Source organism: Nomascus leucogenys, chromosome 15, assembly GCF_006542625.1.
Source record: "Nomascus leucogenys isolate Asia chromosome 15, Asia_NLE_v1, whole genome shotgun sequence".
Lineage (NCBI taxonomy): Eukaryota > Metazoa > Chordata > Mammalia > Primates > Hylobatidae > Nomascus > Nomascus leucogenys.
Window position 1 is genome coordinate 82,379,498 of NC_044395.1, and position 24,797 is coordinate 82,404,294.

At 37.6% G+C, this 24,797-nt stretch overlaps 1 protein-coding gene across 2 annotated transcripts in view; it reads left to right on the forward strand.

Moving 5' to 3' along the window:
• The window catches only part of NELL1 (neural EGFL like 1), a 915,720-nt gene that overhangs the window by 879,112 nt on the left and 11,811 nt on the right, over nt 1-24,797 (forward strand). For both annotated transcript variants that reach the window (XM_030829406.1, XM_030829407.1), the window contains one exon: nt 20,440-20,633. In XM_030829406.1, the coding sequence (XP_030685266.1) occupies nt 20,440-20,633 (194 nt within the window). The remainder of the gene's footprint in view (nt 1-20,439; nt 20,634-24,797) is intronic.

Sequence of the window (24,797 nt, forward strand, 5' to 3'; positions counted from 1 at the left end):
CTGTAGCTCTCAACACCTCTCTTGTGTGGCTGCCATGCTATTAGGTCTCAGACAAATGTTGCTTCTTCATGGAGACCCTCCCTGACTTTTCTCTGAAATAATCCTTCCCTACTCACTTTGTTATAATACTCTCTTTTATATCTTTTTAGCATTTGTATTCACATGCACGTGTGTGTAATATTCTCTTGCCTCAAACAAGTTGTTTGAGGGCAGAGACCTTGTTTGCCTTTTACTACTGTACTCGCAGCCCATAAGATAATATAGTCAAAGAGAAGGCATTCAATGCATATGTCAAATGATTGAGGGCATGGATGTTCAAAACTGTATCAAGTCAGATTTATTTTCTATTTTGTTTGATATAACTAGTTGTGTTGTGTAGATTGTGGTGCATGACTTGAGATGTTAAATATCACAAAACCATGAGTCTTTTATTTAAAAAAATGTTTATTGAGAACAACCATCATACCAGCACTGCCTTGAGTCTTCTGGGAATATGGTTATGAACAAGTTAAGATGTCTGTTCTTGAGGGATTAATGACCTGACATATTCTGGATCTTAATAACATAGCTTAATGGCACTGAAAATGAGCACATCTGAATAAACCCTAAATAATACCAACCGCTAATGCTTACATTTAAAAGAAATATCAGCATCTAAAATAACCCTTACAATTTTTTTCAAAAGTGCCTTGTAACATGTACTCAGCTATGTTTTTTTCTTCAGACAATGGCATATGTTATCATCTAAAATGTATCAGTTTAGGCTTTTAGAAGAATAGTCTCATGTCACTCTATGTCACTTTTTGTCAGATGAGGATAATAGCACCTTCACTACTGATTTTATCCATTACTGTAAGCCTTGAATAATATTGATATCATAAAGAACAGCATGCTTGCAAGATTTCTTATTTTATGAGAAAAAATGTTGAAGATTTGCCTTTTTCTCTTAAAGTGTAACATATGACTGAAGAAATGACCAGTCTTAGTATTGCAGAGGCAGATAGAATCACTATTCTTGAAGAGCTTATCAGAGTTAGTCTCTTCTGTCTGTCTCTCCCTCTTTGTCTGTCTGTCTTTAGCTTGTATATCTTTGTAATGCCAGGAGAAAATAGTACACAAAAATTTGTAAATTAATATTTGCAGAAGAAGATAATGACAGTGATTTGTTGGCACTGTAGGGTACAATGCACTCTGTGTTTTGATGCAGTGGTAGGAGTCAGTGATTCTCAGTTTTAATATAGAAGTTGTGAGCAATTGCTCTTTTATCTAGGCATAGTTATCTGGGTCATTTAGAAATGAGAAGAACTAATATATAATTAACAATGGCATGTATAAACAGCAGTACTTTGCATATTTTAAAAATAAGATTCAGACTCCTTGGAATGTCAATCAGTTTCCACAATATTGCTCCCACAAATGAAACTTTATTTTCCTTTGTTCTCTCATATACTTTGCATGGATACTGGAGCCTATTCAAATCCTTATTCTGCTCTTCCTAAATCCTACATTCTCTTTCCTCTACTCCGTTTCTTGTGTGCATTTCCCTGACTATCCCCATAGCCCCATTTCCATTAGTTAAAATCCTGATGAAGTCTTACTCTGTAAAGCAGGGATTCTCAAAACTGTGTCATAGTAGATTCATTGGAGTAGTGAAACGGGAGAGTTCCCTGACCCCCTTAGTAGGACTTGTGACAAAGATGTGGCTTGTCTGATCACCTGCCATGTGCTCCCAAACCCCTTACGGGAGGGGGAGTACACAGATGTGCAGGAGCTGAGGCAAGCACATTTGGGCTCTGGCCCCAAAATAATATCTAGGGATGGGTGCCTGAAATTCCTAAAGCCCAAGTAGGTGTGTGTTACAGTATGTTCTGTTAGCTTTGCTGTCCACAGGCAGTAAATGGCTCATTGGACCCTCTGCCTTTTCACAAGGACAGAGGGCCAGTGTGACAGCTTTCTGTATCTCAAGCTCTTGTCTGGTGTCCAGGAAAAATCAGATCACACATGGACTTGAAAGATGGTGAACGTGGGATTTTATTGAGTGGTGGAGGTGGCTTTTAGTGGGATGGATGGGGAGCTGGAAAGGGGATGGACCGGGAAGATGATCTGCCCCTGGAGTTTAACTGTCCAGCAGCCAGACAATCCTCTCTGAGTGTCCCCAGCCAAACTCCTCTTGATATTCAGATGCTCCTTCTCTTCTCTCCTCTGCTGCTCTTCTGTTTGCTCATCTGCTTGTGGAGCCTGGGGTTTGGGGTTTCTATGGGTACAGGATACCCATAGATACCCCATAGGGTGTACAGGATCCTGGATACAGGATACCAATAGGGTGTGGTGGGCCAAAAGGCAACTTTTGGGTGCAAAAACAGGAATGCCTGTTCCCATTTAGGGCCATGGGTTTCCAGACTTCAGGGTGGGGCCTTTGCCAGGGAGCTGCCCTCTTCTACCCAGTATTTCCCTGTCTCCTGTCCATATCAGTAGCTTTTTAAAAATACCTGTGATGGGACATCACACATCCTGAAGATTCATATTCAGTTCGTCTGGTGTGGGACCTAGATTGATACCATTTTCTAAAATTTGTTTAAGTGTATTTTTTATAAATTCATATTTTTGCATATTTATGGGGTACATGTGATATTTTGTTACAACCACAGAATGTGTAGTGATCAAGTCAGGGTATTTGAGGTGTCTATCACCTTGAGTATGTATCATTTCTATGTGTTGGAAACAATACGAGTCCTGTCTTCCAGCTATTTTGAAATATATAGTACATTGTTGTTAACTATAATCACCCTACTCTGCTATCAAACATTGTAACTTACTCCTTCTATCTAACTGTATGTTTGTACCCATTGACCAACCTCTCTTTAACACCCATTCCCCAACCTGCACACCCTTCCCAGTCTCTGGTATTGATCATTTTCCCTACCTCCATCAAATCAATTTTTTTTAGCTCCTACACATGAGTGAGAACATGAAATATTTACCTTTCGGTGCCTGGCTCTATTAGTCTGTTCTCGCACTACTATAAATAACTTCCTGAGACTGGGTAATTTATAAAGAAAAGAGGTTTAACTGGTTCATGGTTCTACAGGCTGTACAGGAAGCATGGCTGGGGAGGCCTCAGGAAACTTACAATCATGGTGGAAGGTAAAGGGGAACCAGGCATGTCCTACATGGCTGGAGCTGGAGGAAGAGAGTGAAGGGGGGAGGTGCTATGTACTTTTCAACAACCAGATCTCATGAGAACTCACTCACTATCATGAGAACAGCCAGGGGAACATCTACTCCCATGATTGAATCACATCCCACCAGGCCCCTCCTCCAACACTGGAGATTACAATTTTACATGAGCTTTGGGTGGAGACACAAATCCAAACCATATCACTGGCTTATTTCATGAAGTCATTTAAAAAAAGACTACGAGTGATTATTAGAGAGACGATTTGGCCAATGTAGAGAACTACTGCCATTCAGTTCTTCTAATAATAACAATAAAAATTCCTCCCCTCTTGTCTTCATAGCCATTTATTTGCCATTCTTTTATAGAATTTAGCAGATTAGACTTGTGTTCTTAATTACATCTTTATCACCTACAGTACAATTTAGGTCTTTTTTGATACATTGCTATCAATTAATATTGAATTAAATTGTATTGGTTGTGTTATTTTTACCTATCATATAAAATGTTTCATTCACAAGAAAGGCCATGTTGCTGCTGGAGACACACTCCAAGATGACGACATACAGCTATTCTTATGGGACTGAATACCTGTTGGCCTCCCATTATTATCTCCTTTATAGCACTTAATTTGGTGAAGCAGTTTCCTAGACTCTGGAGCCTGCTCTAAGGCCACTGTAAATGACACAGTGAGGATTTACTTCTCAGAGTACTGTTGAAAGAAACCATGGTCACCATGCAAAGCAATATGAAACGAACAACCGAAAATGTTCCACTGAAATCCCTTGGGAAAGAAATTTCCATTTTATCTGTGGATGTGTCAGGAATAATTGAAATGGCCTAAGAATGATTTTGCTTTGACTGCTTCTGCTCAGTGCCTGTTTTTCATAGGAGTGGAGGTAAAAAGGGGTAGAACCTGGAGGTGCTCTGTCTGTAAAAATGCTCTCAGTGACAAACCTCACTGAAGAGGAGGGGAGCTATGAAGCCTTAGCAGGCAATACTGTGATATAATGGAGGGGCAGGTTTTAAGGACATTAAGCCTAGATTCAGTCCGAAATTGGCCTATTTCTAGCTGAGCAGCATTTAGAAAGATATTTAACCTTTCAAAGCCTTAGTTTTCTTAGTGTGCATTGATTAAAATAATACTTACACTGGAACTTTTCCTAATATGTGTTTTTATATGCAAATTTCCTGACAAGTATTATATAATAGTCAACATTTAACCTCCCTCCACCTCAGTTCCCTCACCTGTCACATGAAAACAATAACAGTAATACTAATAAGAGATAACATTTATTGAGAGTTTTACTCTGTGCCAGACACTGCTCTCAGCAATTTACAAAAGCATCAACCTCATCGGGGTTGCTGTGGAGTAATCGTGACAATTAAGTGAGCAAACAAGGGAAAGAAGCATTCAGCCCTTAGGTTTTAAGCAGTCAATAGATGTTATTTTCATTAAGTGAACAACTACATGATGTGCTAGACACAGAACCAGGAAATTTCATGTATTTTCTAATTTAATTTCACAATGACCATAGGAGGAAAGCCCTCTTACTATCCCCATTGTAAAGGTGAAGAAAATGTGAGCTCGAGGATAAAGAGAACTTGTCCCAAATTCCACAGCTGATAAATGGCACACAGAAGCCATAATCCAGGTGTGTTTGATCCCAAAGCTTCTGTTCTTAATATGTTCACACTGTACTGCTTTCTGTAAGGGAGGGGAACAGTGATGGACTCATAGGTAGAGGAGATGTTAGCCAGAGCAGTTGGAGATGGAAAATACAAAAAAAAAGGGAGCATGAGAGAAAACAGGTGAGACCCAGATGGACAGTTACAATATTCCCTCTGTGTGATGAGCACTACAGACTTATTTAATTCACTGGACTCAAGGGATGTGTTCTGGGGCCATCCTTCTGAGCCATGGGCAGGATAACTAAGCGACATGTTTTTGACGGTTAATCTGAAAGCACCTCAGCCTTGATAATACTACTACTAGGATATCCACTGATGTCATTACCTTCTTTGCATTTCTGGTGATGTAAATCCAGAGAAGAAAAAGGAAAGAAAGGGTGGGGGATAAAGAGAATGAGAAAATGATAGGCATATTTTTAAACCACTTTTTTAAATGTACTTATTTATTTACTATGCACTGCCTCTTAAAAGCAGTTAGAATAATATATACAAAGATCACATGTTCAAGAGTCATTTAAAATACAAATATTTGAAAAATAAGGAAATTATATTAACCAATGATGGTTATCAAAGATGTTCATAAATATCCTGGCAGTCAGAGCAAAATGGGAAACATGAGTATATAAATTATTCTAATTTAAAAGGAGGTTGCATTCGTAATCGTCAAGAAGTAAAGTCTCAAGTGTGCCGTTTTTTCTATTCCAGGGAAGAGACATGTCAGGGTGGAAAAGCACCTTAGTGGACCAGGGTATTTCAGACTAAGAAAGTTTAAGAGACAAGGCATAGACACTAATCCCAGGACACTCATGGATTTTCTCTCTATGCTAAACAATAAGACCCACCCTACACATAAGATAATTTTTGGTTAAATAGCATGCCACCTTTCTTTGATAATATTTAGTGTGGTCTCATTACTTCAAAATTGTTGTTTCCAAAGAGCTGTACACACAGTTTTATCAAAGTACTAAATTCTATGTTATTGAAGAACCTTGCTTAAGGCAGATGCCACTTAACCATGGAACCATAAGGAATCAATATGAAGTAAATGCAAGCATGATTTTGGGAATCAGAGGGCCTCAGTTGCATGACACAAAATCGCTACATGTAATTAAAAGTTTCAGATGGACAGAGAGACCAAGACCCAGACACAACCTCAGTATGGAATGGATATGGAAAAGGTTCAGCATTATCAGGGTACAGAATGGAGAGGTTAAGAACATCTTGCAATATCTAATAGAAAGGACCTTACGGTGGACACACAGTTGCAGATGATAAATCAGATGAGAAATGAATCTCATCAGACCCTCTGGAAGCTTGCCTGCTCCTTTTCGAGTCCTGCCATACATAGATAAGCCTGGAGCTATTTAGCATGTGGGCTGAATTGGATACATTTTAGAGACTTCTCTGGGAAGTGCACCTCCTCCATTTTGATGATAATCACTTCACAAAGTAACATCAGAATTGAGTGCGTTACACTAGACTCAGGCATGAACCCAAGGTTCATTCGTTACCCACAGCCTAGCTGGGCTGACAGAGCAAGCCTGTAAATTGTTTTCTATATGTACTTTCTAGGAGTTTCTAAACATTACTGGGAGTTAGTCTAACAGAACCTCAGACTAGCAGTAGGGTCTGTCCTGTAAGCCATTCCGAGCCTGTTTATTATCTTTTCATTCACCATCTTTTGAATATCTTCCTAATCATAAAGAAAAAGAAAAAAACTACAACTTTGGACCATGACGTGAAGCATTGCAGGCATATGGGGAGCCGGGGGAATTGCAATTCTAGTTCAGGTGAAGTTCACATGGGCAATAATGATAAGGAGAAAAATTAGAAACTACTTACAAAAACCTTCACAAGTATTGGGGTGTTATTATAAGTATTATATCCTTAAAAATATCCTACAGTGGTTTTAGCACTAAGCTAGGTGGTAGGTAGGATGCAGAGAATTTATACCATAGGGACTTTTAAATTCCATGTTGAAGACAAAAATAATCAGCATACATAAAACAACCAATAGCCTTCTGATATAGGTTATACTTTAAAATATGGGGTCAATGCTATAAAATATATAGGTAATTAGGGGAGAAAGTGATTAGAGAATATCAAAGAACAGTCATAACAGAATTCTTGGGGCTGATTCGACTTGAAGGATGGAAGGGTTTAGGTATTTTATAGGTATAATAATAAATAAAAGTAAATATTAATGTCTAAGATTAATTGCTTCATGTTCTAGGTACTCTTCTAAGAGCTTGACATTTCTTTACTCACTTTATCCTCAAAACAACTCCACCAGGTAGAAATATTTATGATCTCTATTTAATGGACAAAGAGCCTGTATTTTATATTATGAATGCTCTAAATGTATTTGGTCATATAACCCTTTCCTCTCCTGGGCATCTTATGGATTTGGTTTCTATTATTATAAAACACACTAATTGAAAACTTGAGAATGAATATAAATTCCTATTCTAGGAATTTATAGAAAACCTTATTTACTCAGTGTCATTGAATAATGAGCTGTTTCAGATGAGTTTTTTTTTTTTCAGTTCTGTGGCAAAAAATGATTGCATACACTACTTGGTCTATAACTCAGAATGTTTCTACTATCTTAACTTTGGTGTAAGGATATCCTTCCAATATATGTCTATTTGTCTATTACTTTTTTAAAATATGGTCATTAAAAATGTGAATTACTCAAAACAACTGTTGACTATTGAGTGACATTCTAGTGGTTTATTGAGGTATAGCTGGTTGGTCCCTAAGTTAAATGTTCCCAGTCATAATGTTTTTGACAAACATATTTCTTTTTTACATAAACATTTTGTCTTCTTTCCACATTGTCAAGCTAATCTCTATTTTTTAAAATGACATTTACGAGGTTGCTTTCCACTCTGCTAAACTAAAGAGTTGGTTATGTGATGTCTCAGACGACAGGACCTCAAAGTCCCAGAAGCCCTTGGGGATAAAAAAGGATTGTGAAGCAGGATTTCACAAGTGCTGGATGATAATTTTGTATTCTGTGAATTGGCCTGGTGGGAGTGCTGAGAAAGGAAGACATGGGTTGGGGACTTTGAGGCTTTACTGGAGAGCTGGAACTTTAAGAGTGACAGTTGGGTAATACACAAGGAAAAGATTAGTATGTTCCCCTAAAAAGGTGCTTTGTAGTGTGATTATGGTTTTAGGGTCGGTTCTTCACTGTGAACCTGACATTTTTTGGAAAACAAGCAACAGGAGAAGCTTTTTAGTTTTCTGAACAAGACCTTGAAGTTTGTATGCAAATTGTTCTTCGTAAGTTTTAAATGTCTTTTTTCTTTCTTCCTGAATAGCTGGCAGTCTCAACTGAGTGAAAACAGAATGAGAGGGGGCATTTCTAAAAAATAGGTTTTCCTCAGATCATATTACTTCCTGTGAACTCAGTGCCCCTTGTAGCTTCAGGCAGTAATTTTAGAAGTATGATCCTCAGACCAGCATCATGGGAGTTGCCTGGGAACTTGTTAGAATTGCAAATTCTATACCACACTCTCTAGACCTTCTGAATCAGCAGCTCTGTGGGGAAGGGCCTAGTTATCTGTGTTTTAATGAGCGCTCTCATTGGTTGATTCTGAAGTTCACTGAATTTCGAAAACACTGCCTTGGGGTTTTCACTGAAAGCCCTCAGAACACTCTGAAACTGTATGCAAGCTTGTGTATACATCTGTGCCTTACATCTTCTGGAGGAAATGGAACCATAGTTTTTCCTGGGATCTTGGCCACTGACAATGTGAGAACCACTGCTGAAATACCAGGATCCAGCCTCAATGTTTCCAATTACCATTCTGACTCTGATTTAACTTGTAAGTATTTTCTTCTTGAAGATTTATAATTCAGTCTCAGGGGAGATTCATTGCTTTCCTTTCTCAGTTTCTGAGCACTCCTTGATATTGAATTCCATGTAGTTTCAGCTTCCTGCCTTTTTGAGGCTCAGTGTGAGCAATTGTTTCATTACAGAAACTCCTGGCTTGAATGTGTTAGAGCCAAAGATCATGTTTAAGCAGCAGTTCAGAGATCATCATTGATATGATTTGGCAATGTCCCCACCCAAATCTCATCTTGAATTGTAGCTTCCATAATCCCCATGTGTCATGGGAGGGAACCAGTGGGAGGTAACTGAATCATGGGGGAGGGTTTTCTCGGCTGCTCTCATGATATAGAATCAGTCTCACAAGATCTGATGGTTTTATAAAGGGCAGTTCCCCTGCACACACTCTATTGCCTGCCACCATGTAAGCGTTGCCTTGGCTCTTCTTTTGCCTTCGCCATGATTTTGAGGCCTCCCCAGCCATGTGGAACTGCGAGCCAATTAAACCTCTTTTCCTTGTAAATTACCCAGTTTCAGGTATTTCTTTATTAGTGGCATGAAAATGAACTAATACAATTATCTACAATTTCTTTGAAATGAATATTGAATAGTTTTTTGTTCTTACCCTGAGATTACTCAAGCTGCTGTGAAATATTTACCTGTGGGTTTATGATCAGGGAATATTAAACTGTAGTACTCAGACCAATTAAAGCAGCGTCAGCATAAAATCACTAGTCATTTGTTAAAGGAGCATTCATTGAGAGGGTCTGGTCAGTGTTAGTTCCTGTACTAAGTCTTACGCATACAGAGAGGAATATGACACAGTCTTTCCAGTCTGGAGTGGGGACAGTGGAAGTGGACAAGGATTTGGGGAGGTTGTATTGTGGACCAGCTAGATCATAAATCAGTAAAAAATAAAAGACTCTAAGAAAAAAGCGACTAACTTCTCATGGAGTGGGGATATTTGGGGATGGCAATGTATACGGTAATCTTTCACAGAAAATATATTTGCACGAGGTCTATTGAATGAGAAGGATTTTGTCCAGGCGAAAAACTCATTAAGGGATGTATTCCAGGACGTGATAGCAGCCTAATTATAGATGTGGTCATGAATGGAATCTAATTGTGTTCCAAGGATGGCGAGATTTCCAGTGTAGATGAAGCACGTGCTTCATCTACAGTGGAATAATTAGACCACAGCCTTGCAATAGAGGTGGAGACGAGATTGTGAAGGGTAGTGTGTTCTAAGCTGAGGAGTTGCAAGTTTTGAGTTTTATTTCATAGTATCAGTGTTATGTAATATTGTTGTGAAAATTTGAGCATTTGTAAAGAAGTCACAATTTTTAATATGACATATAATTATACAAATGTAGTAGTACTTCCCATAAAATTTCAGATACTCTATCATAAATGTATCAGTGTGATTTTCTGCACCTGTTTCTGCTGTTCCTTTTGCTTCAAAATGACTTTCTTCTGAAAAAGTGAGGTCCTCAGAATTAGCCAGCTATTGAACATTATCATTATCAAGCAACTACTATGTGTTAAATTTGTCCTAAAATTCTCATAATGAACCTTCAAGTTTGGTATGACTTGCTGCTTTATAGACAAACTGAAGAACAGTGAGGTCTGAATTTTCTCATTGCCACGTAGTGAGTAACAATTTCTCAGCTGAGAAATTGTAAAACTGACTGCCTAAAACTGTTTGGGGACACATGTAAGTAAGAGATGGATTCAAATACAAGTTTCTACCAATTCCTAAATATAAAATCATGGTGCAATAGAAACTGGATCATTTTCCTGCTAAAAAAAATCCTCAAGATAATGAGAGTAGTATTATCAAACTATTCATTTAGCTTCTCTTTGAGGAAGGGACCATGGCAGAGCAAACAGTATGATGCCATTGTAATAAACGGTCCAGGTAGTGGAAATGCAGAGGAGTGAATATGTGGCATTATGGGGTAAATGGCAAAGAGTCTATCTACTCCAACAAATTGTAATGGTTTTTAGATAGAGGCATGATTTAATCATTTTATCATTGCCTTTTATAAATATTAAGTATCATTAATATTTGGAGAATCAATGTATAGGTTGTCATGTTGGAGATTGTATTAGTTTGTTTTCACACTGCTGATAAAGACATACCCGAGACTGGGGCAATTCCAAAAGACAGAGGTTTAATGGAGAACTCACAGTTCCACATGGCTGGGGAGGCCTCAAATCATGGTGGAAGGCAGAAGGCACATCTTACTTCTCAATAGGTGAGAGAGAGAATGAGAGAGAAGTGAAAGCAGAAACCCCTTATAAAACCATCAATTCTTGTGAGACCTATTCACTACCATGAGAACAGTATGGGGGAAACCACCCCCAGGATTCATTTATCTCCCACAACATGTGGGAATTATGGGAGCTACAAGGCCAGATTTGGGTAGGGACACAGAGCCAAACCATATCAGAGATTTACCAATCTAGTCTGCATAAGGTTACTGTGTTTGTATTCTACAGAACTGGGAGTCAACCATTGGTTATGAGGTGGGACAAGCCTGGCTTTAAGTTAGGATGCCTGCATTTGTGTCCTGACAAAAACTTTCTCGTTGTGTGGCCGGCCCTGGGCAAGTTACTAGACGCTTTGTTATTCTTTCTATACCTCTTACACTGGGGTCTGAGCATTGCTAAAAGCATGCTGCTGCATACAAGATAACACAAAAGCAGGAGAGGAATTTTATTATACTCCATGGTTTCAGGAAAATATGATTTCTATATAAACAATCCTGACTATATTATTAACTGGAAGACAAATAATTTTTAAAATAGAAATATAAAACTTCAAATATATTTTATACTAATACATAACAGGGTTTATGAATATCCAAGATTCCAAGTGAGCGTTCACTCTTTTTGCCATGGAGATAACTTTGGTAGAAATGTTTGACAAGCAGTGATCATTTAAGTGACCCTCAGTTTGGTTAAGTGGCAATGATGTTGATACAAACATTCTGAATATTTTGCAAGGACAAATTAGATCTTGAATTTGAAATGATTTTGAAAACTCTGAAGAGTATAATGTATAAGAGTTTACTAAGGTATTGTTATGCATAACAAAAAGATAAATCTCTGTTATATCAAAATGTGTTAATTAATCATAACTCAATAAAAGTACCTAGGGTGGCCAGGATAGCAAACCAACTGCAGGTTCTTGAGGAAGATACATGAAAGATACATGAATCTGTTGTTTGTTTCCCCCATTGTCTTAACCTTCCAAGAGCATGAATTGTGTCTGTTTTACTTGCTGTCATATTCCCAATTCCTAGAACGGCGTCTGACACAGCAAATCAACATTTGCTGAAAAGTGAATTTATAAAGAGACTCTCAGAGCAATCATTTTTCTTATTAATGAGTACATTGGCCCCCATCTGCAATTTATCCTAATAAGCTGGGCTCAACCAGGGTTGAACTGCCAGAATCTTTTTATTTGTAATCTGGCACCCTGAGTGGCATTAAAGATACCAGCAGTATTAAAGATTTTGAAAATGTAATATGAAAGATTTCCATGTAAACAGAAGTGAACTTCAATTTGTGCAGAAATGACTGGGTGTTTTAGAGGGTGAATAAAAGAGTAGAAAAAGAGTGAGGCAGGGGCTTGAACGTGAGTCAGGAAAGTGGAACTTACAAAAAGCTGAAAGGGTAGGTTTTTCCCGTGAAACCCATCTGGATTTGTTAAGTGGCACTTAGGGAAGTTAGACTCAACTCCTCCACAGAGACTAGGAAAGGGGTCCTATTTTCAAGTGTTGGCTGAAACGAACAGTAAATTATTTTGGCAGCCTTTACCTTTTCCAGGCAGAAGCTTATGGGGTTTGGAATTCCCATCCTAGTGATGTGACCTTGAGTCATTAGAAAAAATGTTAGTGTTTGTTTGAGTCTTTTAATGAAGGTTGGTGAATGGGGTGGACAAAATCATTTGTCAGAGAGTCTGCTCAGAGGAGTCTGACTAGTGTTCAGTCATGGATAGGATCTTTGTTAGTGGCCTACTTTGATTTTCCTTGGAAACCAACTTAGTTTTGGCTTATATGATTTTACCTCCCTTAGGGTAAGAAACACAGAAAAAAAGACAAATTTAAAATAAAGAGAATTTGATCCTCCAAAGTCTAGAGCAATGGACTCAAGTCTCCCACTCTGTGCTTCCTTTTCCCTTGTCCCCACAAAAGCCTTATAGATCTTTTCAGAGAATCTTCCTTTCAAATTAGGGGGCAGCCCCAGAGCTGTTTTACCGAACCAGTTGTTTGTTTAGTATTTTATAGAAGAAATATGAAGAGAGGATCAAGATTCAAAGGGATAAAATCTTCCAAGAAAAGACACCATGAGATCAAATAAAGCTTCATTAATTAGCTTGTTTTTCTTCTCTGCAGATGCTGCCCTTCTTGGAATGGTGGTTCAAATTACTGTCCTTGATCAATGTCTTAACTCCCCTACTAGGGCATAGTTTTTGGAAAAGCTTTGACTTCCCCTTAGAAGTTTGGAACTACAATACACAGGGCGGTGAAAGGAAATAATAAATAATATGCATGAAAGGACCTGGAATTCTTAGCTCCTGTAATCTGACCCTCCTTTGTTTAACATTAAGACCTGGTTTGAGAATTGCTGTATTGACAATGTTTTTAGACCTTTGACTTCTGTGTAAATTGCAGGATGCTTCTTGTAATGAATGAAATTACTTTGTAACCTCCCTGTGCCTAAGACCTTCCCTTGGCACAGAAGAGAGAAGAAATAATTCCTCATCTGACAACTTGCTTGAGAGAATGATCTGTCAAAATAGAGAGTGAGTTTTGGTTTTCACCTTGGCTGGATTCCCCATGTGTATTTGTCACCGAGGATTACATTGCCAAGGCTTCAGTGCAGACAGGAAAAACATACTTCTTCCTTTGTTGCTTCCTCTCATTGGCACTTGGTTGCAAATACTCATTAAGGGAGAGCAAAAATGTTTCAATGATTATGGAATGTCCAAGAGAACTGTTTAATTCTAAGAAATGCATTTGTTATCCCAAGGCTGGTTCTTTCCTTCACCTCTAACCTGCTCTTCTTCTGTCACCACTCATATTCTAACACTTGAATTACAAGCTCAGCCTTACAGAGGTGAAAAGTAATCATATCAAATTGGAAATGGACAAGATCTTAGAAAACATTTTATATAGCTCCTAAATTTTACCGAAGAGAAGCCTGGGGCCATCCAAAAGCAAGGGTTCTTTTTCAAACACAGCTCCACCAAATCTAAAGTTAACAAATGTTTATGCATTTCTTATTAGGTGAAAGACACTGTAAAAGCTGCTATGAGAGACACAAAGATAAGACCAGAATCTTACAAATGTGAATGGGTAAGGAAGATAGAAAAGATAGAATGCTTACAGCTAAGCATACAAGAAAACTAAAAGCCGACATAGGCAGCATAAAATTAAAATGCAGGGAAAGTAATTCTTTTCAGCAAAGGATGAAATTTTGTTAAAGACATTAAACATTATAATGGCTGTAACAATACAATGTGTATAGCCGGGTATTAGTCATTTAGTAGACTGCAGCAATAATACAAACCACCCTCCTACTCATAAGCAGATATATAAAAACATATAAATCGTGGGTTGTTGACATCAATACTGTAGCCTCTGTGCAGTAAAACTCTGTTTAAACAATATTTATGGATTTTTTTATTTATTCTCTCTGCTGGTCAGAACTGTATTGATTTTAAGCAGATTTAATCACTGGTTAAAGAAGTATGACTTGTTCATAGCAGAAAGTAAACCAACTTGATTAATTTAGAAGAAACTTTTCTTCATCTACAGTAAAACACCTAAATTTGTACATCCTATGAATAAAATGAAATTAGTGACCAAAGCAAGTTCATGGAGTGTAAGAAAATTATGTTTTTCAACATGTTTCACTTAGCATCAGATTAAGGCTCAGAGAAAGCTTTTAATGTTAACATTTCTGGGTATGGCTAGCCAATGTACTAATGAAAACCATGTGAATTCATGTGAGAATTCAGAATTCACATGGAAATCCTTGGCAAATCGATGAATGTGTGGGCTGGCTGCATCATAAGAGATCAGGAGTGGTGGTGCAGATTTGAGTATGTTTGAGTATCTGTCCTGAAGAGATGGGAGAGTGAAATTCATTAAATGAGATTAAATGTATGAGAGAAAAATTATAGAAACAATAGGAACAAGACCAACAATAATAGTGACTAATCATTTTTGAGCAATTGTTACATGACAAGCGTATCATTATATATTTACCCAAATGATTCTATGGGGTATATTTTTATCTACATTTTTCTACATAATGTGATGAAGACTCAGAGATGTTAGGTAAATTTTTAGAGTCATATAACTAATAAATTGCAGGGATGAACTGGGACAGAGTTGACTCACTTGTCCCTATGTGGCTGGAACTTTCTCAGTTTTAGCGCTAAAAGTCAGCTATCTCAGGAACTCCCTCAGTGCCAGGCAAACTGGTATCCAGTTTCTGGATTACAAAGGTTAAGCTTTCAATTGGTATGCTATACTTCTTCCACTAAGGAAAAAGAGAAACAAGGACCAGACATGGAAACTTAGGATATACAAATAATTTTTTTAAATGAGAGATAATTATAAAGTCAATACTTACAGGACCACATCTGGCTTATTTGCCCATTGTATCCCCAGCACTTAGCAATGTATCTGGCATAGAGTAGATGTTAAATAAATATGCAGGGAATTCATTTATTCACTGATGAGTACTAGTGACTAAATAATGAAGAGGTAATAGAAGAGGGCAATATTATATTCCAGAAGGGTCACAGAGAGAGCTCTTAGACTGAAATAATCAATAACAATATTTGTTATAATACTCTTTAAGCAAGGGTGATGATTTTGCAAACTAGTGGTTATGAGAGACTTCAAGATTTAGCCTTCGAGAAGAGGGTCCCACAGAAGCTTGCACACATTCAGGGGAGAATGAAAATGAGTAAATGGGGATAGTTGCTAATTGTAGATACTAGGAAATAAAATCTGGATCAAGGAAATAGTGAGCCAAAACTGTTATATTTTTCCTTTGTCAAAAGAGAGTCTCCTTAATTAAAAGAAAGGGGAAGATTCATTGCAGAGTAAGAAAATTATACACCAAACAAGGGAACACCATAGGAAAGGGTTTCTTCCTGACTCAGGAAAGGTTTGGGGCTGGAATAGTTAATGCTAAAGGGGTATTGAAAATTCTTCCTAAAAGATACATAGTAGCATCTCAAATAGATGAAGCTATCGCTCACTTATCTCTTCCTTTAGTCTTTGTCTTTTCAGGCTGAACATCTTCTGTTTTGCCAAAGTGAGATGAGTTTGAGCCCCTCATCACGCTAATGGATCTCTTCTGATGTGTTCTGTGTTAACTTCATTCTTCACAGTCTTTGTGCTAAAGGGAACACAATATCCAAGTGTAGTATGGCCAGCACATGATAGAGCATGGCTGCGACCTCTTAGCCTGGATTTGAAATTTATTGTGCAGGTTAAAGTTTCATTAGCCTTTTATTTTGCAAGTTACATCAGACTTCAGATTCGCTACTTGATTATTTTACTTATTTTGCTAATGTGTAGTGTGTATATTTCCCCCCATAATTTTGTCTCTGCCACTGTAAAAAAAAAAAAAAGCAATACTGCTTTAGCTATTGGAGAGGGATCTGTGCTCTAGTTTGTCTGTCATTAATAAACCCCCAAGCTCTGTTCTCATTTCTGAGCCACTCATAATGATTTCCAGGTAGGAACACATACACACAGCTGTATATTCAAACCCTAGGTAAACTTTTGTTTTCTGACACATCACCTGTTTTGAGTTTGAAAATAGATGTGCTGTAAAAGTTATTCAAGAAAGAGGAATATGGAGTAATGAAAAAGTTCACTCCTTTGACCTGTTACCAAACTGTTGGTAAAATGTTTCCTTTGATTTCTGAAATCAACTTGTAGAAGTATTAGCTCCTGAGGCAAGTACTAATACAGTGGTTATGCTATTAAAACTTCTGCAGAGCCATTTGGCTTGAAGGGTAGGAAAATTGTTTGCGGCTAGGTTGGGATTGGTTTGATTGCTGCTGATATAAATATCTCTGAATTATATTTTCTTACATGCCCAAGTAACCTAAAAACCTCACATCAAAGATGAAAGCAGATTGACTTGGCACAACTAGATTGTTTAAAAGAGCAAAACTGAGTACAATAATAACAGCTTTCAGAAATTGTGAAAATGTTAATGCAAGAAAATTAGTTCTAATGCAAGCTTAGCCATGGAATTTCATTGAAAAAAAATTTCATTCGAGCATGAAGCATTTAAATAATGAATTTATAAGAAGAAACACAGAAAGATCACAGCCAGCCATTATTTACAATAAGAAAAACAAGTACATTCTAATGATAATAGATTTGAGTACGAAATACTCAAATACTTCGTCTAATTTTTCTTTCATTGCCTGTTTGTCATTGGGAGGCCTGTCTGATGATTTGGGTAAGTCTCATGGGTGAACAACTTTGTGTTTGCTCAGCAGAAAACAACAGTTGCAATATGTAAATAGGGTGCCTCTTCCTGTTGGATGCCTTGGGATATGTATAATAGATTAAGTTGGCTTTGTGCAGAGCAAACAGGTCTGTATTACTAAGAATATGAATAATGTTGGTTTCCATAATTGCTAACATCTGGCTTTCCATAAATCTGTTAAATTGCATGGAAGCAGAATTAGATTTCTGTGTCATAAGTAAAGCAATTACATGGAACTCTGTAGGCAATATGGTCCTATATTCAGCTGTGAAATCTTTTCATTCTGGAGAAGTGAAAGCAAATCCTGGTTTTGTGCCTTCCTTTGTTGTGCACAATAGGTATGTTTATCTTTATGCTCAGCCTTCTTAATTTATGAGAGAAAATCACTACCAATGTATTTGCAACTTTGTAAATGCAAAATAACCAAATATTTTAAAAGCATAATATAGCTGGGCATTAGTTGTCAATTTAGATTTTTTTTTAGAGAAAGCCATAAATTACAGACCCTTTTGTAGCCACTGGTGGTGGATGGGTTGAAATTATACTTCCAGACAATTTCTGGAGCCATTTGTTAATGCTTCCTCTGCCCTTGTTCGCAAGCATTTAACAGAAAATCAAAGTTTTTTCCTGGGGAAGGGGCAGGGCATTGCCCCTTTTTCAATGTGGTTACTAATTTGCTGTATTTTTTCTACTTTAAATTAGACCCAAGGGTCTTCACCGATGAGAACTCAACAACAAAATGTGTTCCCTGAAGGGCAGGGTTGTGATCATGCCTTATGCTTGTTGAACACTCTAGAGACCGAGTTTTCGCAAAGTAGGCATTATAATAGTCTCAGTCTGTGGATTTCCTGAGAAAGTTAAAAGGAATAAATACATTGAACATCCATATAGTATTCTGTTATACTCAGCACTGGGAAGAGAAAGATAAATAAAATTTAGTGTCTGCCCTCAATGAGCTCACTATCTCTGGAGGTAGACATATTAAACATGTAACTCCTGAGAGAGGAATGCAGGATAGAACTGTGTATAAGTTACAGAGAAAGCAAATAATCTGTAGTGACTGTCTTACCATATAAGAGATGGTGAGGCTTAACCAGAATTTTTAAGACTGAATAGTAGTGAAAGTAGTACAGGAAGGAAAGTGCTTATCAATTAATTAATTAATTGATACCTCACCTCATTCCCTATAGGCCAAGAAAAAGTAGAGAGAGAGAGAGTACTCTCATAATAAGAAAAAGCATGTTCTTAGACACAGTTTTTTCATAGGAAGCAATATGGCCTCTTTGTGGATCTCTCATTGCTTTTTAAAAAAGAAAAATCAGTTGAAAAATACATTTTATATATATTTATGGTGTACAACATGATGTTTTGAAATAGGAATACATTCTGGAATGGCTAAATAATCCAGCTACATAATATATATATATTACCTTACACACTTATTTTTTTGTGACAAAAATATTCTCAATTTTCAAGAATACAATATCTTGTTATTAACTACAGTCGTCATGTTTGACAATAGATCTTCTTGAATTTATTCCCTCTATTTAACTGAAATTTTGTATTCACTGCTTTTGAATGAAAAGGGAGGGGACAAGAGATAACAATTGCAGTGTTAGATGACATTTATATGCTATGCTGGGTTTAAAATTTTTGGAAGACCATACATTGGGTGGGTATAGTATATACAGAAGATAAATGAGAGAAAAACAAAGTAATATGTCAAAGAATATGTAACTGTTACGTGTAAAATGACTAATACATGGTAAGCACTCAACTAAAAAGTAAGAACTTGGTTTCAAACATTGGTCACCAGATTCCCACATTTAAAACTCCTTTTAATTGAGAAGAATAAGAGAATTGAAAGAAGACTGAAGAGATAAGAGAGGCTATATGAAAGGAGCACCATATGTTCAAATAGAAATACACTGAGAATGGGATGGGCATGATTAGTAACAGTGAGCAGATATAGTGAGGCTTGATTTTAGTTGACTTGCCATACAGGCATCATAATTTGGGATCTTTTCTATAATTTTCAAAGGAGAAATCATTGTTCACTAATGAAATGTCTTGACTAAAGCTAAAATTGGTAAGACAAAGCCAAAAAGTAGATCTTGGAAAAAAGTAACTTCTAGAAATATTGTTAGAATTTCTTAATGTCATCTGCTTTGTACTGCACCATGTGCAAAGAAACTTGTGCATAGCAGGTAAACCAAAACCAAGTAGACTAGTAGACACTTCTTGAATGGCCTCAGACATTAAGTATCAGTACTTCTACCAATAAGTAGAAGTTACTCAGTAATGTATTTCATCTCAATTTAAGGGAGGCATTTCCAAAAGAGTTATCCAAAGGTGGAGTCAGGTATTTTGTAAGGTAATGGATCACCTTTTGGGGAAGGACTTAAGCCAGGGTTGGACAGGTTTGTGTTTGAGATGTTGTTAATGTCGCTCAAGCTTTAAATGTCAGAATCAGCTGACTGGATTTATGTTTTTATTCCATACTTGGCTGTCAATAAAGAGCAGGACAATATATTTGTCTTTCATCAGCATCCATCCACGTAGCTATTATTTTTTATGCATGGGCAAATATTCTGCTGGCCATAAGGATAGTAAGACTTTGACTATAAAAGGCACCTATCAAGAATTGTTCCCACTTCCTTCAACCTTGGTGGTAGGATCTAGGAGCAGTCTAATTGTCTCAAGGTTGCCCAAATTGCCCACTTGTTCCTATTTGGTGGCTAATACATTCACATCTTTTCTAAAAAACTCAGATCTCCATGGTGGTATATGCATACTGTTAATGAATTAACTGTTTATGGCCTCTGGATGAAATCATTCTTAAGAATATCCTAAAAGAACTTGCTAACTGCTACTGGATGTTTTAGTAATTAGAGTCTGGCAGCTAGCTGTAGGTTTGGGTCTCAGATCAGCCACTTACTAGCTGTGTGAGAGTGGTCATGTTATTTAAGTTATGAACCTCAGCTCCATTATTTGCAGAATAGGAATAAGGACAGATCTCCCACACAGAGCAGAACTGACTTGCAGTGTAAATGAGATAATACATGTGAACAGCTTGGCAGTACCTAGCACAAGGTAAATGTCCAATGATGTTAGTTAATGCTACTGTAAATGATGGTTGTTTGTTCTCTAAGTTCCCTTGGCTAGATTCTAAGCTTCTGTGCTTCCTATATTGCAGACATTGATGAATGTGCCTTAAGAACTCACACCTGCTGGAATGATTCTGCCTGCATCAACCTGGCAGGGGGCTTTGACTGTCTCTGCCCCTCTGGGCCCTCCTGCTCTGGTGACTGTCCTCATGAAGGGGGGCTGAAGCGCAATGGCCAGGTGTGGACCTTGAAAGAAGACAGGTGTTCTGTCTGCTCCTGCAAGGTGAGGCTGATGTGGTGCAGCAGAAATTGAAACTGTTCTTTCTCTTCTTCCCTCACTTTTCTGCCTCCCCACCTCTCTCCCTCTTGCTGTTGACTATTTCTGAACAGGCTTCTCCTGTTCTTATCTACACTACAGCTAATGATGATGCTAAGGGGCAGGGAAACCTGCTTTGAATTGCTTGTGTTCTTAGTGGAAAGTGGGGTACAAGATTGAGAAGGAACTGCAGGGAAGGGGAAGCAGGGTAGAAAAGCCAATGATAGACCTCCCACTGAAAGCCTACAGTGCCTTTAAGGTTGGTTGGGTGAGAGTTTTAATGAGCCCTCATCCCACACTTATACAAACTTGCTGATTAAAACCAATCTTTGCCTAAAATAACCACCTGCATGAACTTGCTCACTTTATGACATCATCTAGAAAAGCAAGGCCAACAGACTTGCATCCAGTGCTGAGACAGGTGGATTTTCATTTTGAACAAATGATAATGATAGTATGAGGCCTCTTAGAAATTGATGTCTTCTTTGTTATTCTCAGTGCTGGGCCATTCCTTATATTAAGTTGTTTGGAAGTGAGCTTAATGCTTATGAAAATAAAATTCTGTCATCATTTGGTTTTGCTTTATGCTTTGCAAAATGGGTCTATTAAAGTGTTTGATCTCTTTGTGCTTTATTTCTTCTTTTATTGATCTTGCCTATTTATTTTCCTTTGTTATTGCTCTACTGTAGTTCTTGCCTTGTGTGTCTATGTCTGTTGGGATGGGACTATTTAATCTTGAGCTTTATGGGCATGGGAACCAAGAGAAATTACTTGCTTAGTAGCCTCTTAGCCAAGTCTCCTGATAAATTCCCAGTGTTCTCCCAAGAAACAGAGCTGAAATGAGACTTAAGAAATCATCCAGTTCATCCACTTGCCTTCATCTGCCACACATCCACAGAACTGGGGCCACCTAGTTAGGAGGGCCACATTATCAAGTGCTAGATAACTACCCCCAACACCTATTTTTTCCCCTTTCACATAAACGTAGTTTCCTAACCCTCCAATCTAGGTTTGTTTTCCCTTATTGGAGCACCTGCTATGTTTCAGCCACCCTGTAATTCAAAAAAGCAGCATCATGTTTTACTTCTTACAGCACTACTTTGAAAGACAATGAAACTGAATTTCCATGGGATAAAGTAACTTGCCCTAAATATTTATTAAAGATATAAATGTCTAAGCTGTGACTTGAACTCCACTTGCTTGGCTCAAAGTTCATAGTTTTTCCATCTTGTCAGATGTCTTGTAACACTCTACGATATTTATTGGTATATTTAAAACCAATTAGGTAACTGGTAATCTAACTTGACTGAGCTCAGACTTTCAACTCAGACTCTTGACTTTCAACTAGATTCCATGTACTTCCTTGTATGTAAGTTACTGGTGAGACATTCCCTCAAGGGGTTTTGAAGTTATTAAGTATAATATTTAACCACATGGTGCTGACTCAAAGGGCAAAATTTTTAAAGAGAAGACAAATCTCATTGTGGGTTAGAATATTTCCATAATTCCTTATGGAAGAGGATGGCAATTAGGTCTCCCATTCAGCCAGCAGAATGGGGGTGAATTCTTTGCTAGGTCATTTCGAGAAACTGTTGTGTTATTAAACTTTTGAGGATGATCATTACATGTCCTCACATCCTTTTTGGGCTTTCTAGGTCACCAGTCCCTGGACTAGCAAAGGACATTAGTAGAGTCTTGACTAGTATGAGAATAAAATTCTTCTTTCAGTTTTTGTTTAAGCCATGACGAAGCAGGGAACTTACTAATCATTGAAAATTTCCCAGAGCTTCTTTAATTAACTGTGTTAATAATCCAAGCAACCTAAATTGATTTCTTCTGTTTTGAATCATAAAGTGTTTCCAAAGTCTTATGAGAATTAGACTGAAATTTCCACAGGGGATGAACAATTCTTGCTAATTTTGTTAACATGATGCACCTTCACTGCAAAGCACTGCAATTTCTGAATAAAGTACAGGCAGATTTCTGTACATAAATCTTTTGTTTGTTTGTGTTCTACATGTACTCACTGCCCATTTATAGCACAGTTTCCCAGAGGTTGTGGAGGGGGAAGAGAGCCTGGTTTAGGAGCTGAAATAAGAATCCTAAATCAGATTCTGTAAGTCACCATTATAAAATGAACTGTTTGTGGCCCTCCTTGTTTCTATTATTTGAAGTTGAAAGTGCTCTATTTCAATTTGTTAAGAAATATCTCCAATACTTACACATCCAAACGGGTGACTATAATGGCATCATCTTGGAAGCTAAGAAATAAAATCAAGGTTGGGATATAAAGTACTATCTTTTCAATCATATCCTTGATGTTTCAGATTTAAATGCCATCAAACTATGCAACAGCAGAATTACGCAAACCAACAAAAGGTCAAGACTTACTGCTGAAAGACGTAGAGTTAAAATTCTTTTAAAAGGCTATTTTCCCCTTTGAGAGTCAGTACACCAGCTTAGCTGCTAGTGTTTCATGGTAATTGGAAAAAAAGGCCTTGAAACATGTCCACAGATGAATAGAGTTCAATGATGAAGCTAGGCTTGCATAAATGGATTTGAGCTTTTGTTTAGATTCTATGTACTTCCTTGGCAGTGACAATGTTTTTGTGCATCTTTAGACACCTAGTTAATTAGGTACAGAAAGATTGCTGCACAGCTTAAAACTTATGTCCTTCCAGCATTATTTAGACCACAGGAACCCAGATGAAAAGTGGTTGTCTCTCTGGGATTCATCTCTAAATCTTGGTTACAGCCCAGTGTCTTTTCATAGATACCCATCTGTGGCTCTTCCATTCATAAATTTGTCCAGGACTTTAGGAAGACATCTTTATTTTCTGTCTGTGCTACATGGGAAGGTAGAGAGGTCCCCAGCTTATTCGTTTCTAGGAAATGTAGTATTTCAGTATGAGTAATTGTGTTTATGTTGCAGATCATGGAGATGAAGACGAAAATGGACACACAAACAACTAACCACTTGTCATATATGGTAGAGCTATGAACAATTTGCTGTGGGAACACAGAAAGGGGAAGCATAGTCAGCCCTCTGTATTTGTTGGTTCTACCTTCTTGGATTCAACCAACCCCAGATCAAAAGTATTTAAAAAACAAAGATAATGCAAATTTAAATTAATATAAATATTTCATTTATACCCTATTAGGTATTTTTAGTAATCTAGAGATGATTTAAAGTATATGGGAGGATATGCATAGTTGGTTTGCAATACTATGCAGTTATATGCAAATACTATGCCATTTTATATAAGGGACTCGAACATCTGCAGATTCTGGTATCTGTGCAGAGGTCCTTGAACAAATCCCCCAGAGATACTGAGGGATGACTGAATGCTCTACTCTGGGAAGATGCAGAAGCAAATAGGGAAAGCCTTTCACAGAGGAGGTGATCTTTGAAGGGGCCCTTAAAGGATGAGGAATTTAATCAAGTCGAGATGTAGGGGAAGGTGAATCCCAAACAAGAGGGAACTGTAAGAGCAAAGATGAGGAAGTGTAGGAATATATGTTGTGTTAGAAATATGAAGTGAATGATGAGCTTAAAATATCAGGAACGAAAAGAGTATAAGAAGGGCATAGTCACTGATGAGCCAGGAGATTAAGGCTGAAGACAGAGCCAGGCCATGGGATTTAGACTTTATCCTGTGGGCAGCAAATGATCGTAAGAGATTTTATGTTTGGAATTGGCAGGGCCCAATCAAGGTCTGATTGACAGCATGATGGATGACCTGAGCAGATAGAAGCTAACTAGAAAGAAATCACTTAGGCTGAGGTAAAGGTTCAGAGGAGTAAAGATGAAAACCTGAAAGAGGGATAGAGAAGTAACATCTAATGGGAGAAAATGCAGAAGTGAAAACTGGGTCCTGATGACTGATGATGCTAGAGACTTAGTGTCTGTGGTAATGTCTTCCCTATTCTCTGGGCGAAAAGATGCTCCTGAGTAGCATGTTTGAGACATAGCTGCCCATTTTCTCAGGTGAACAGAATTCAGGTGCCATTACATAAGAGTAAGAACCAGGGTCTGCAAGTTGGGCTTGTATGCTACTACATCTATACCTACACGTACACTTAATACCTGTACCTATACTATTATGAGTAGTAACTGGATAATCTAGTGGG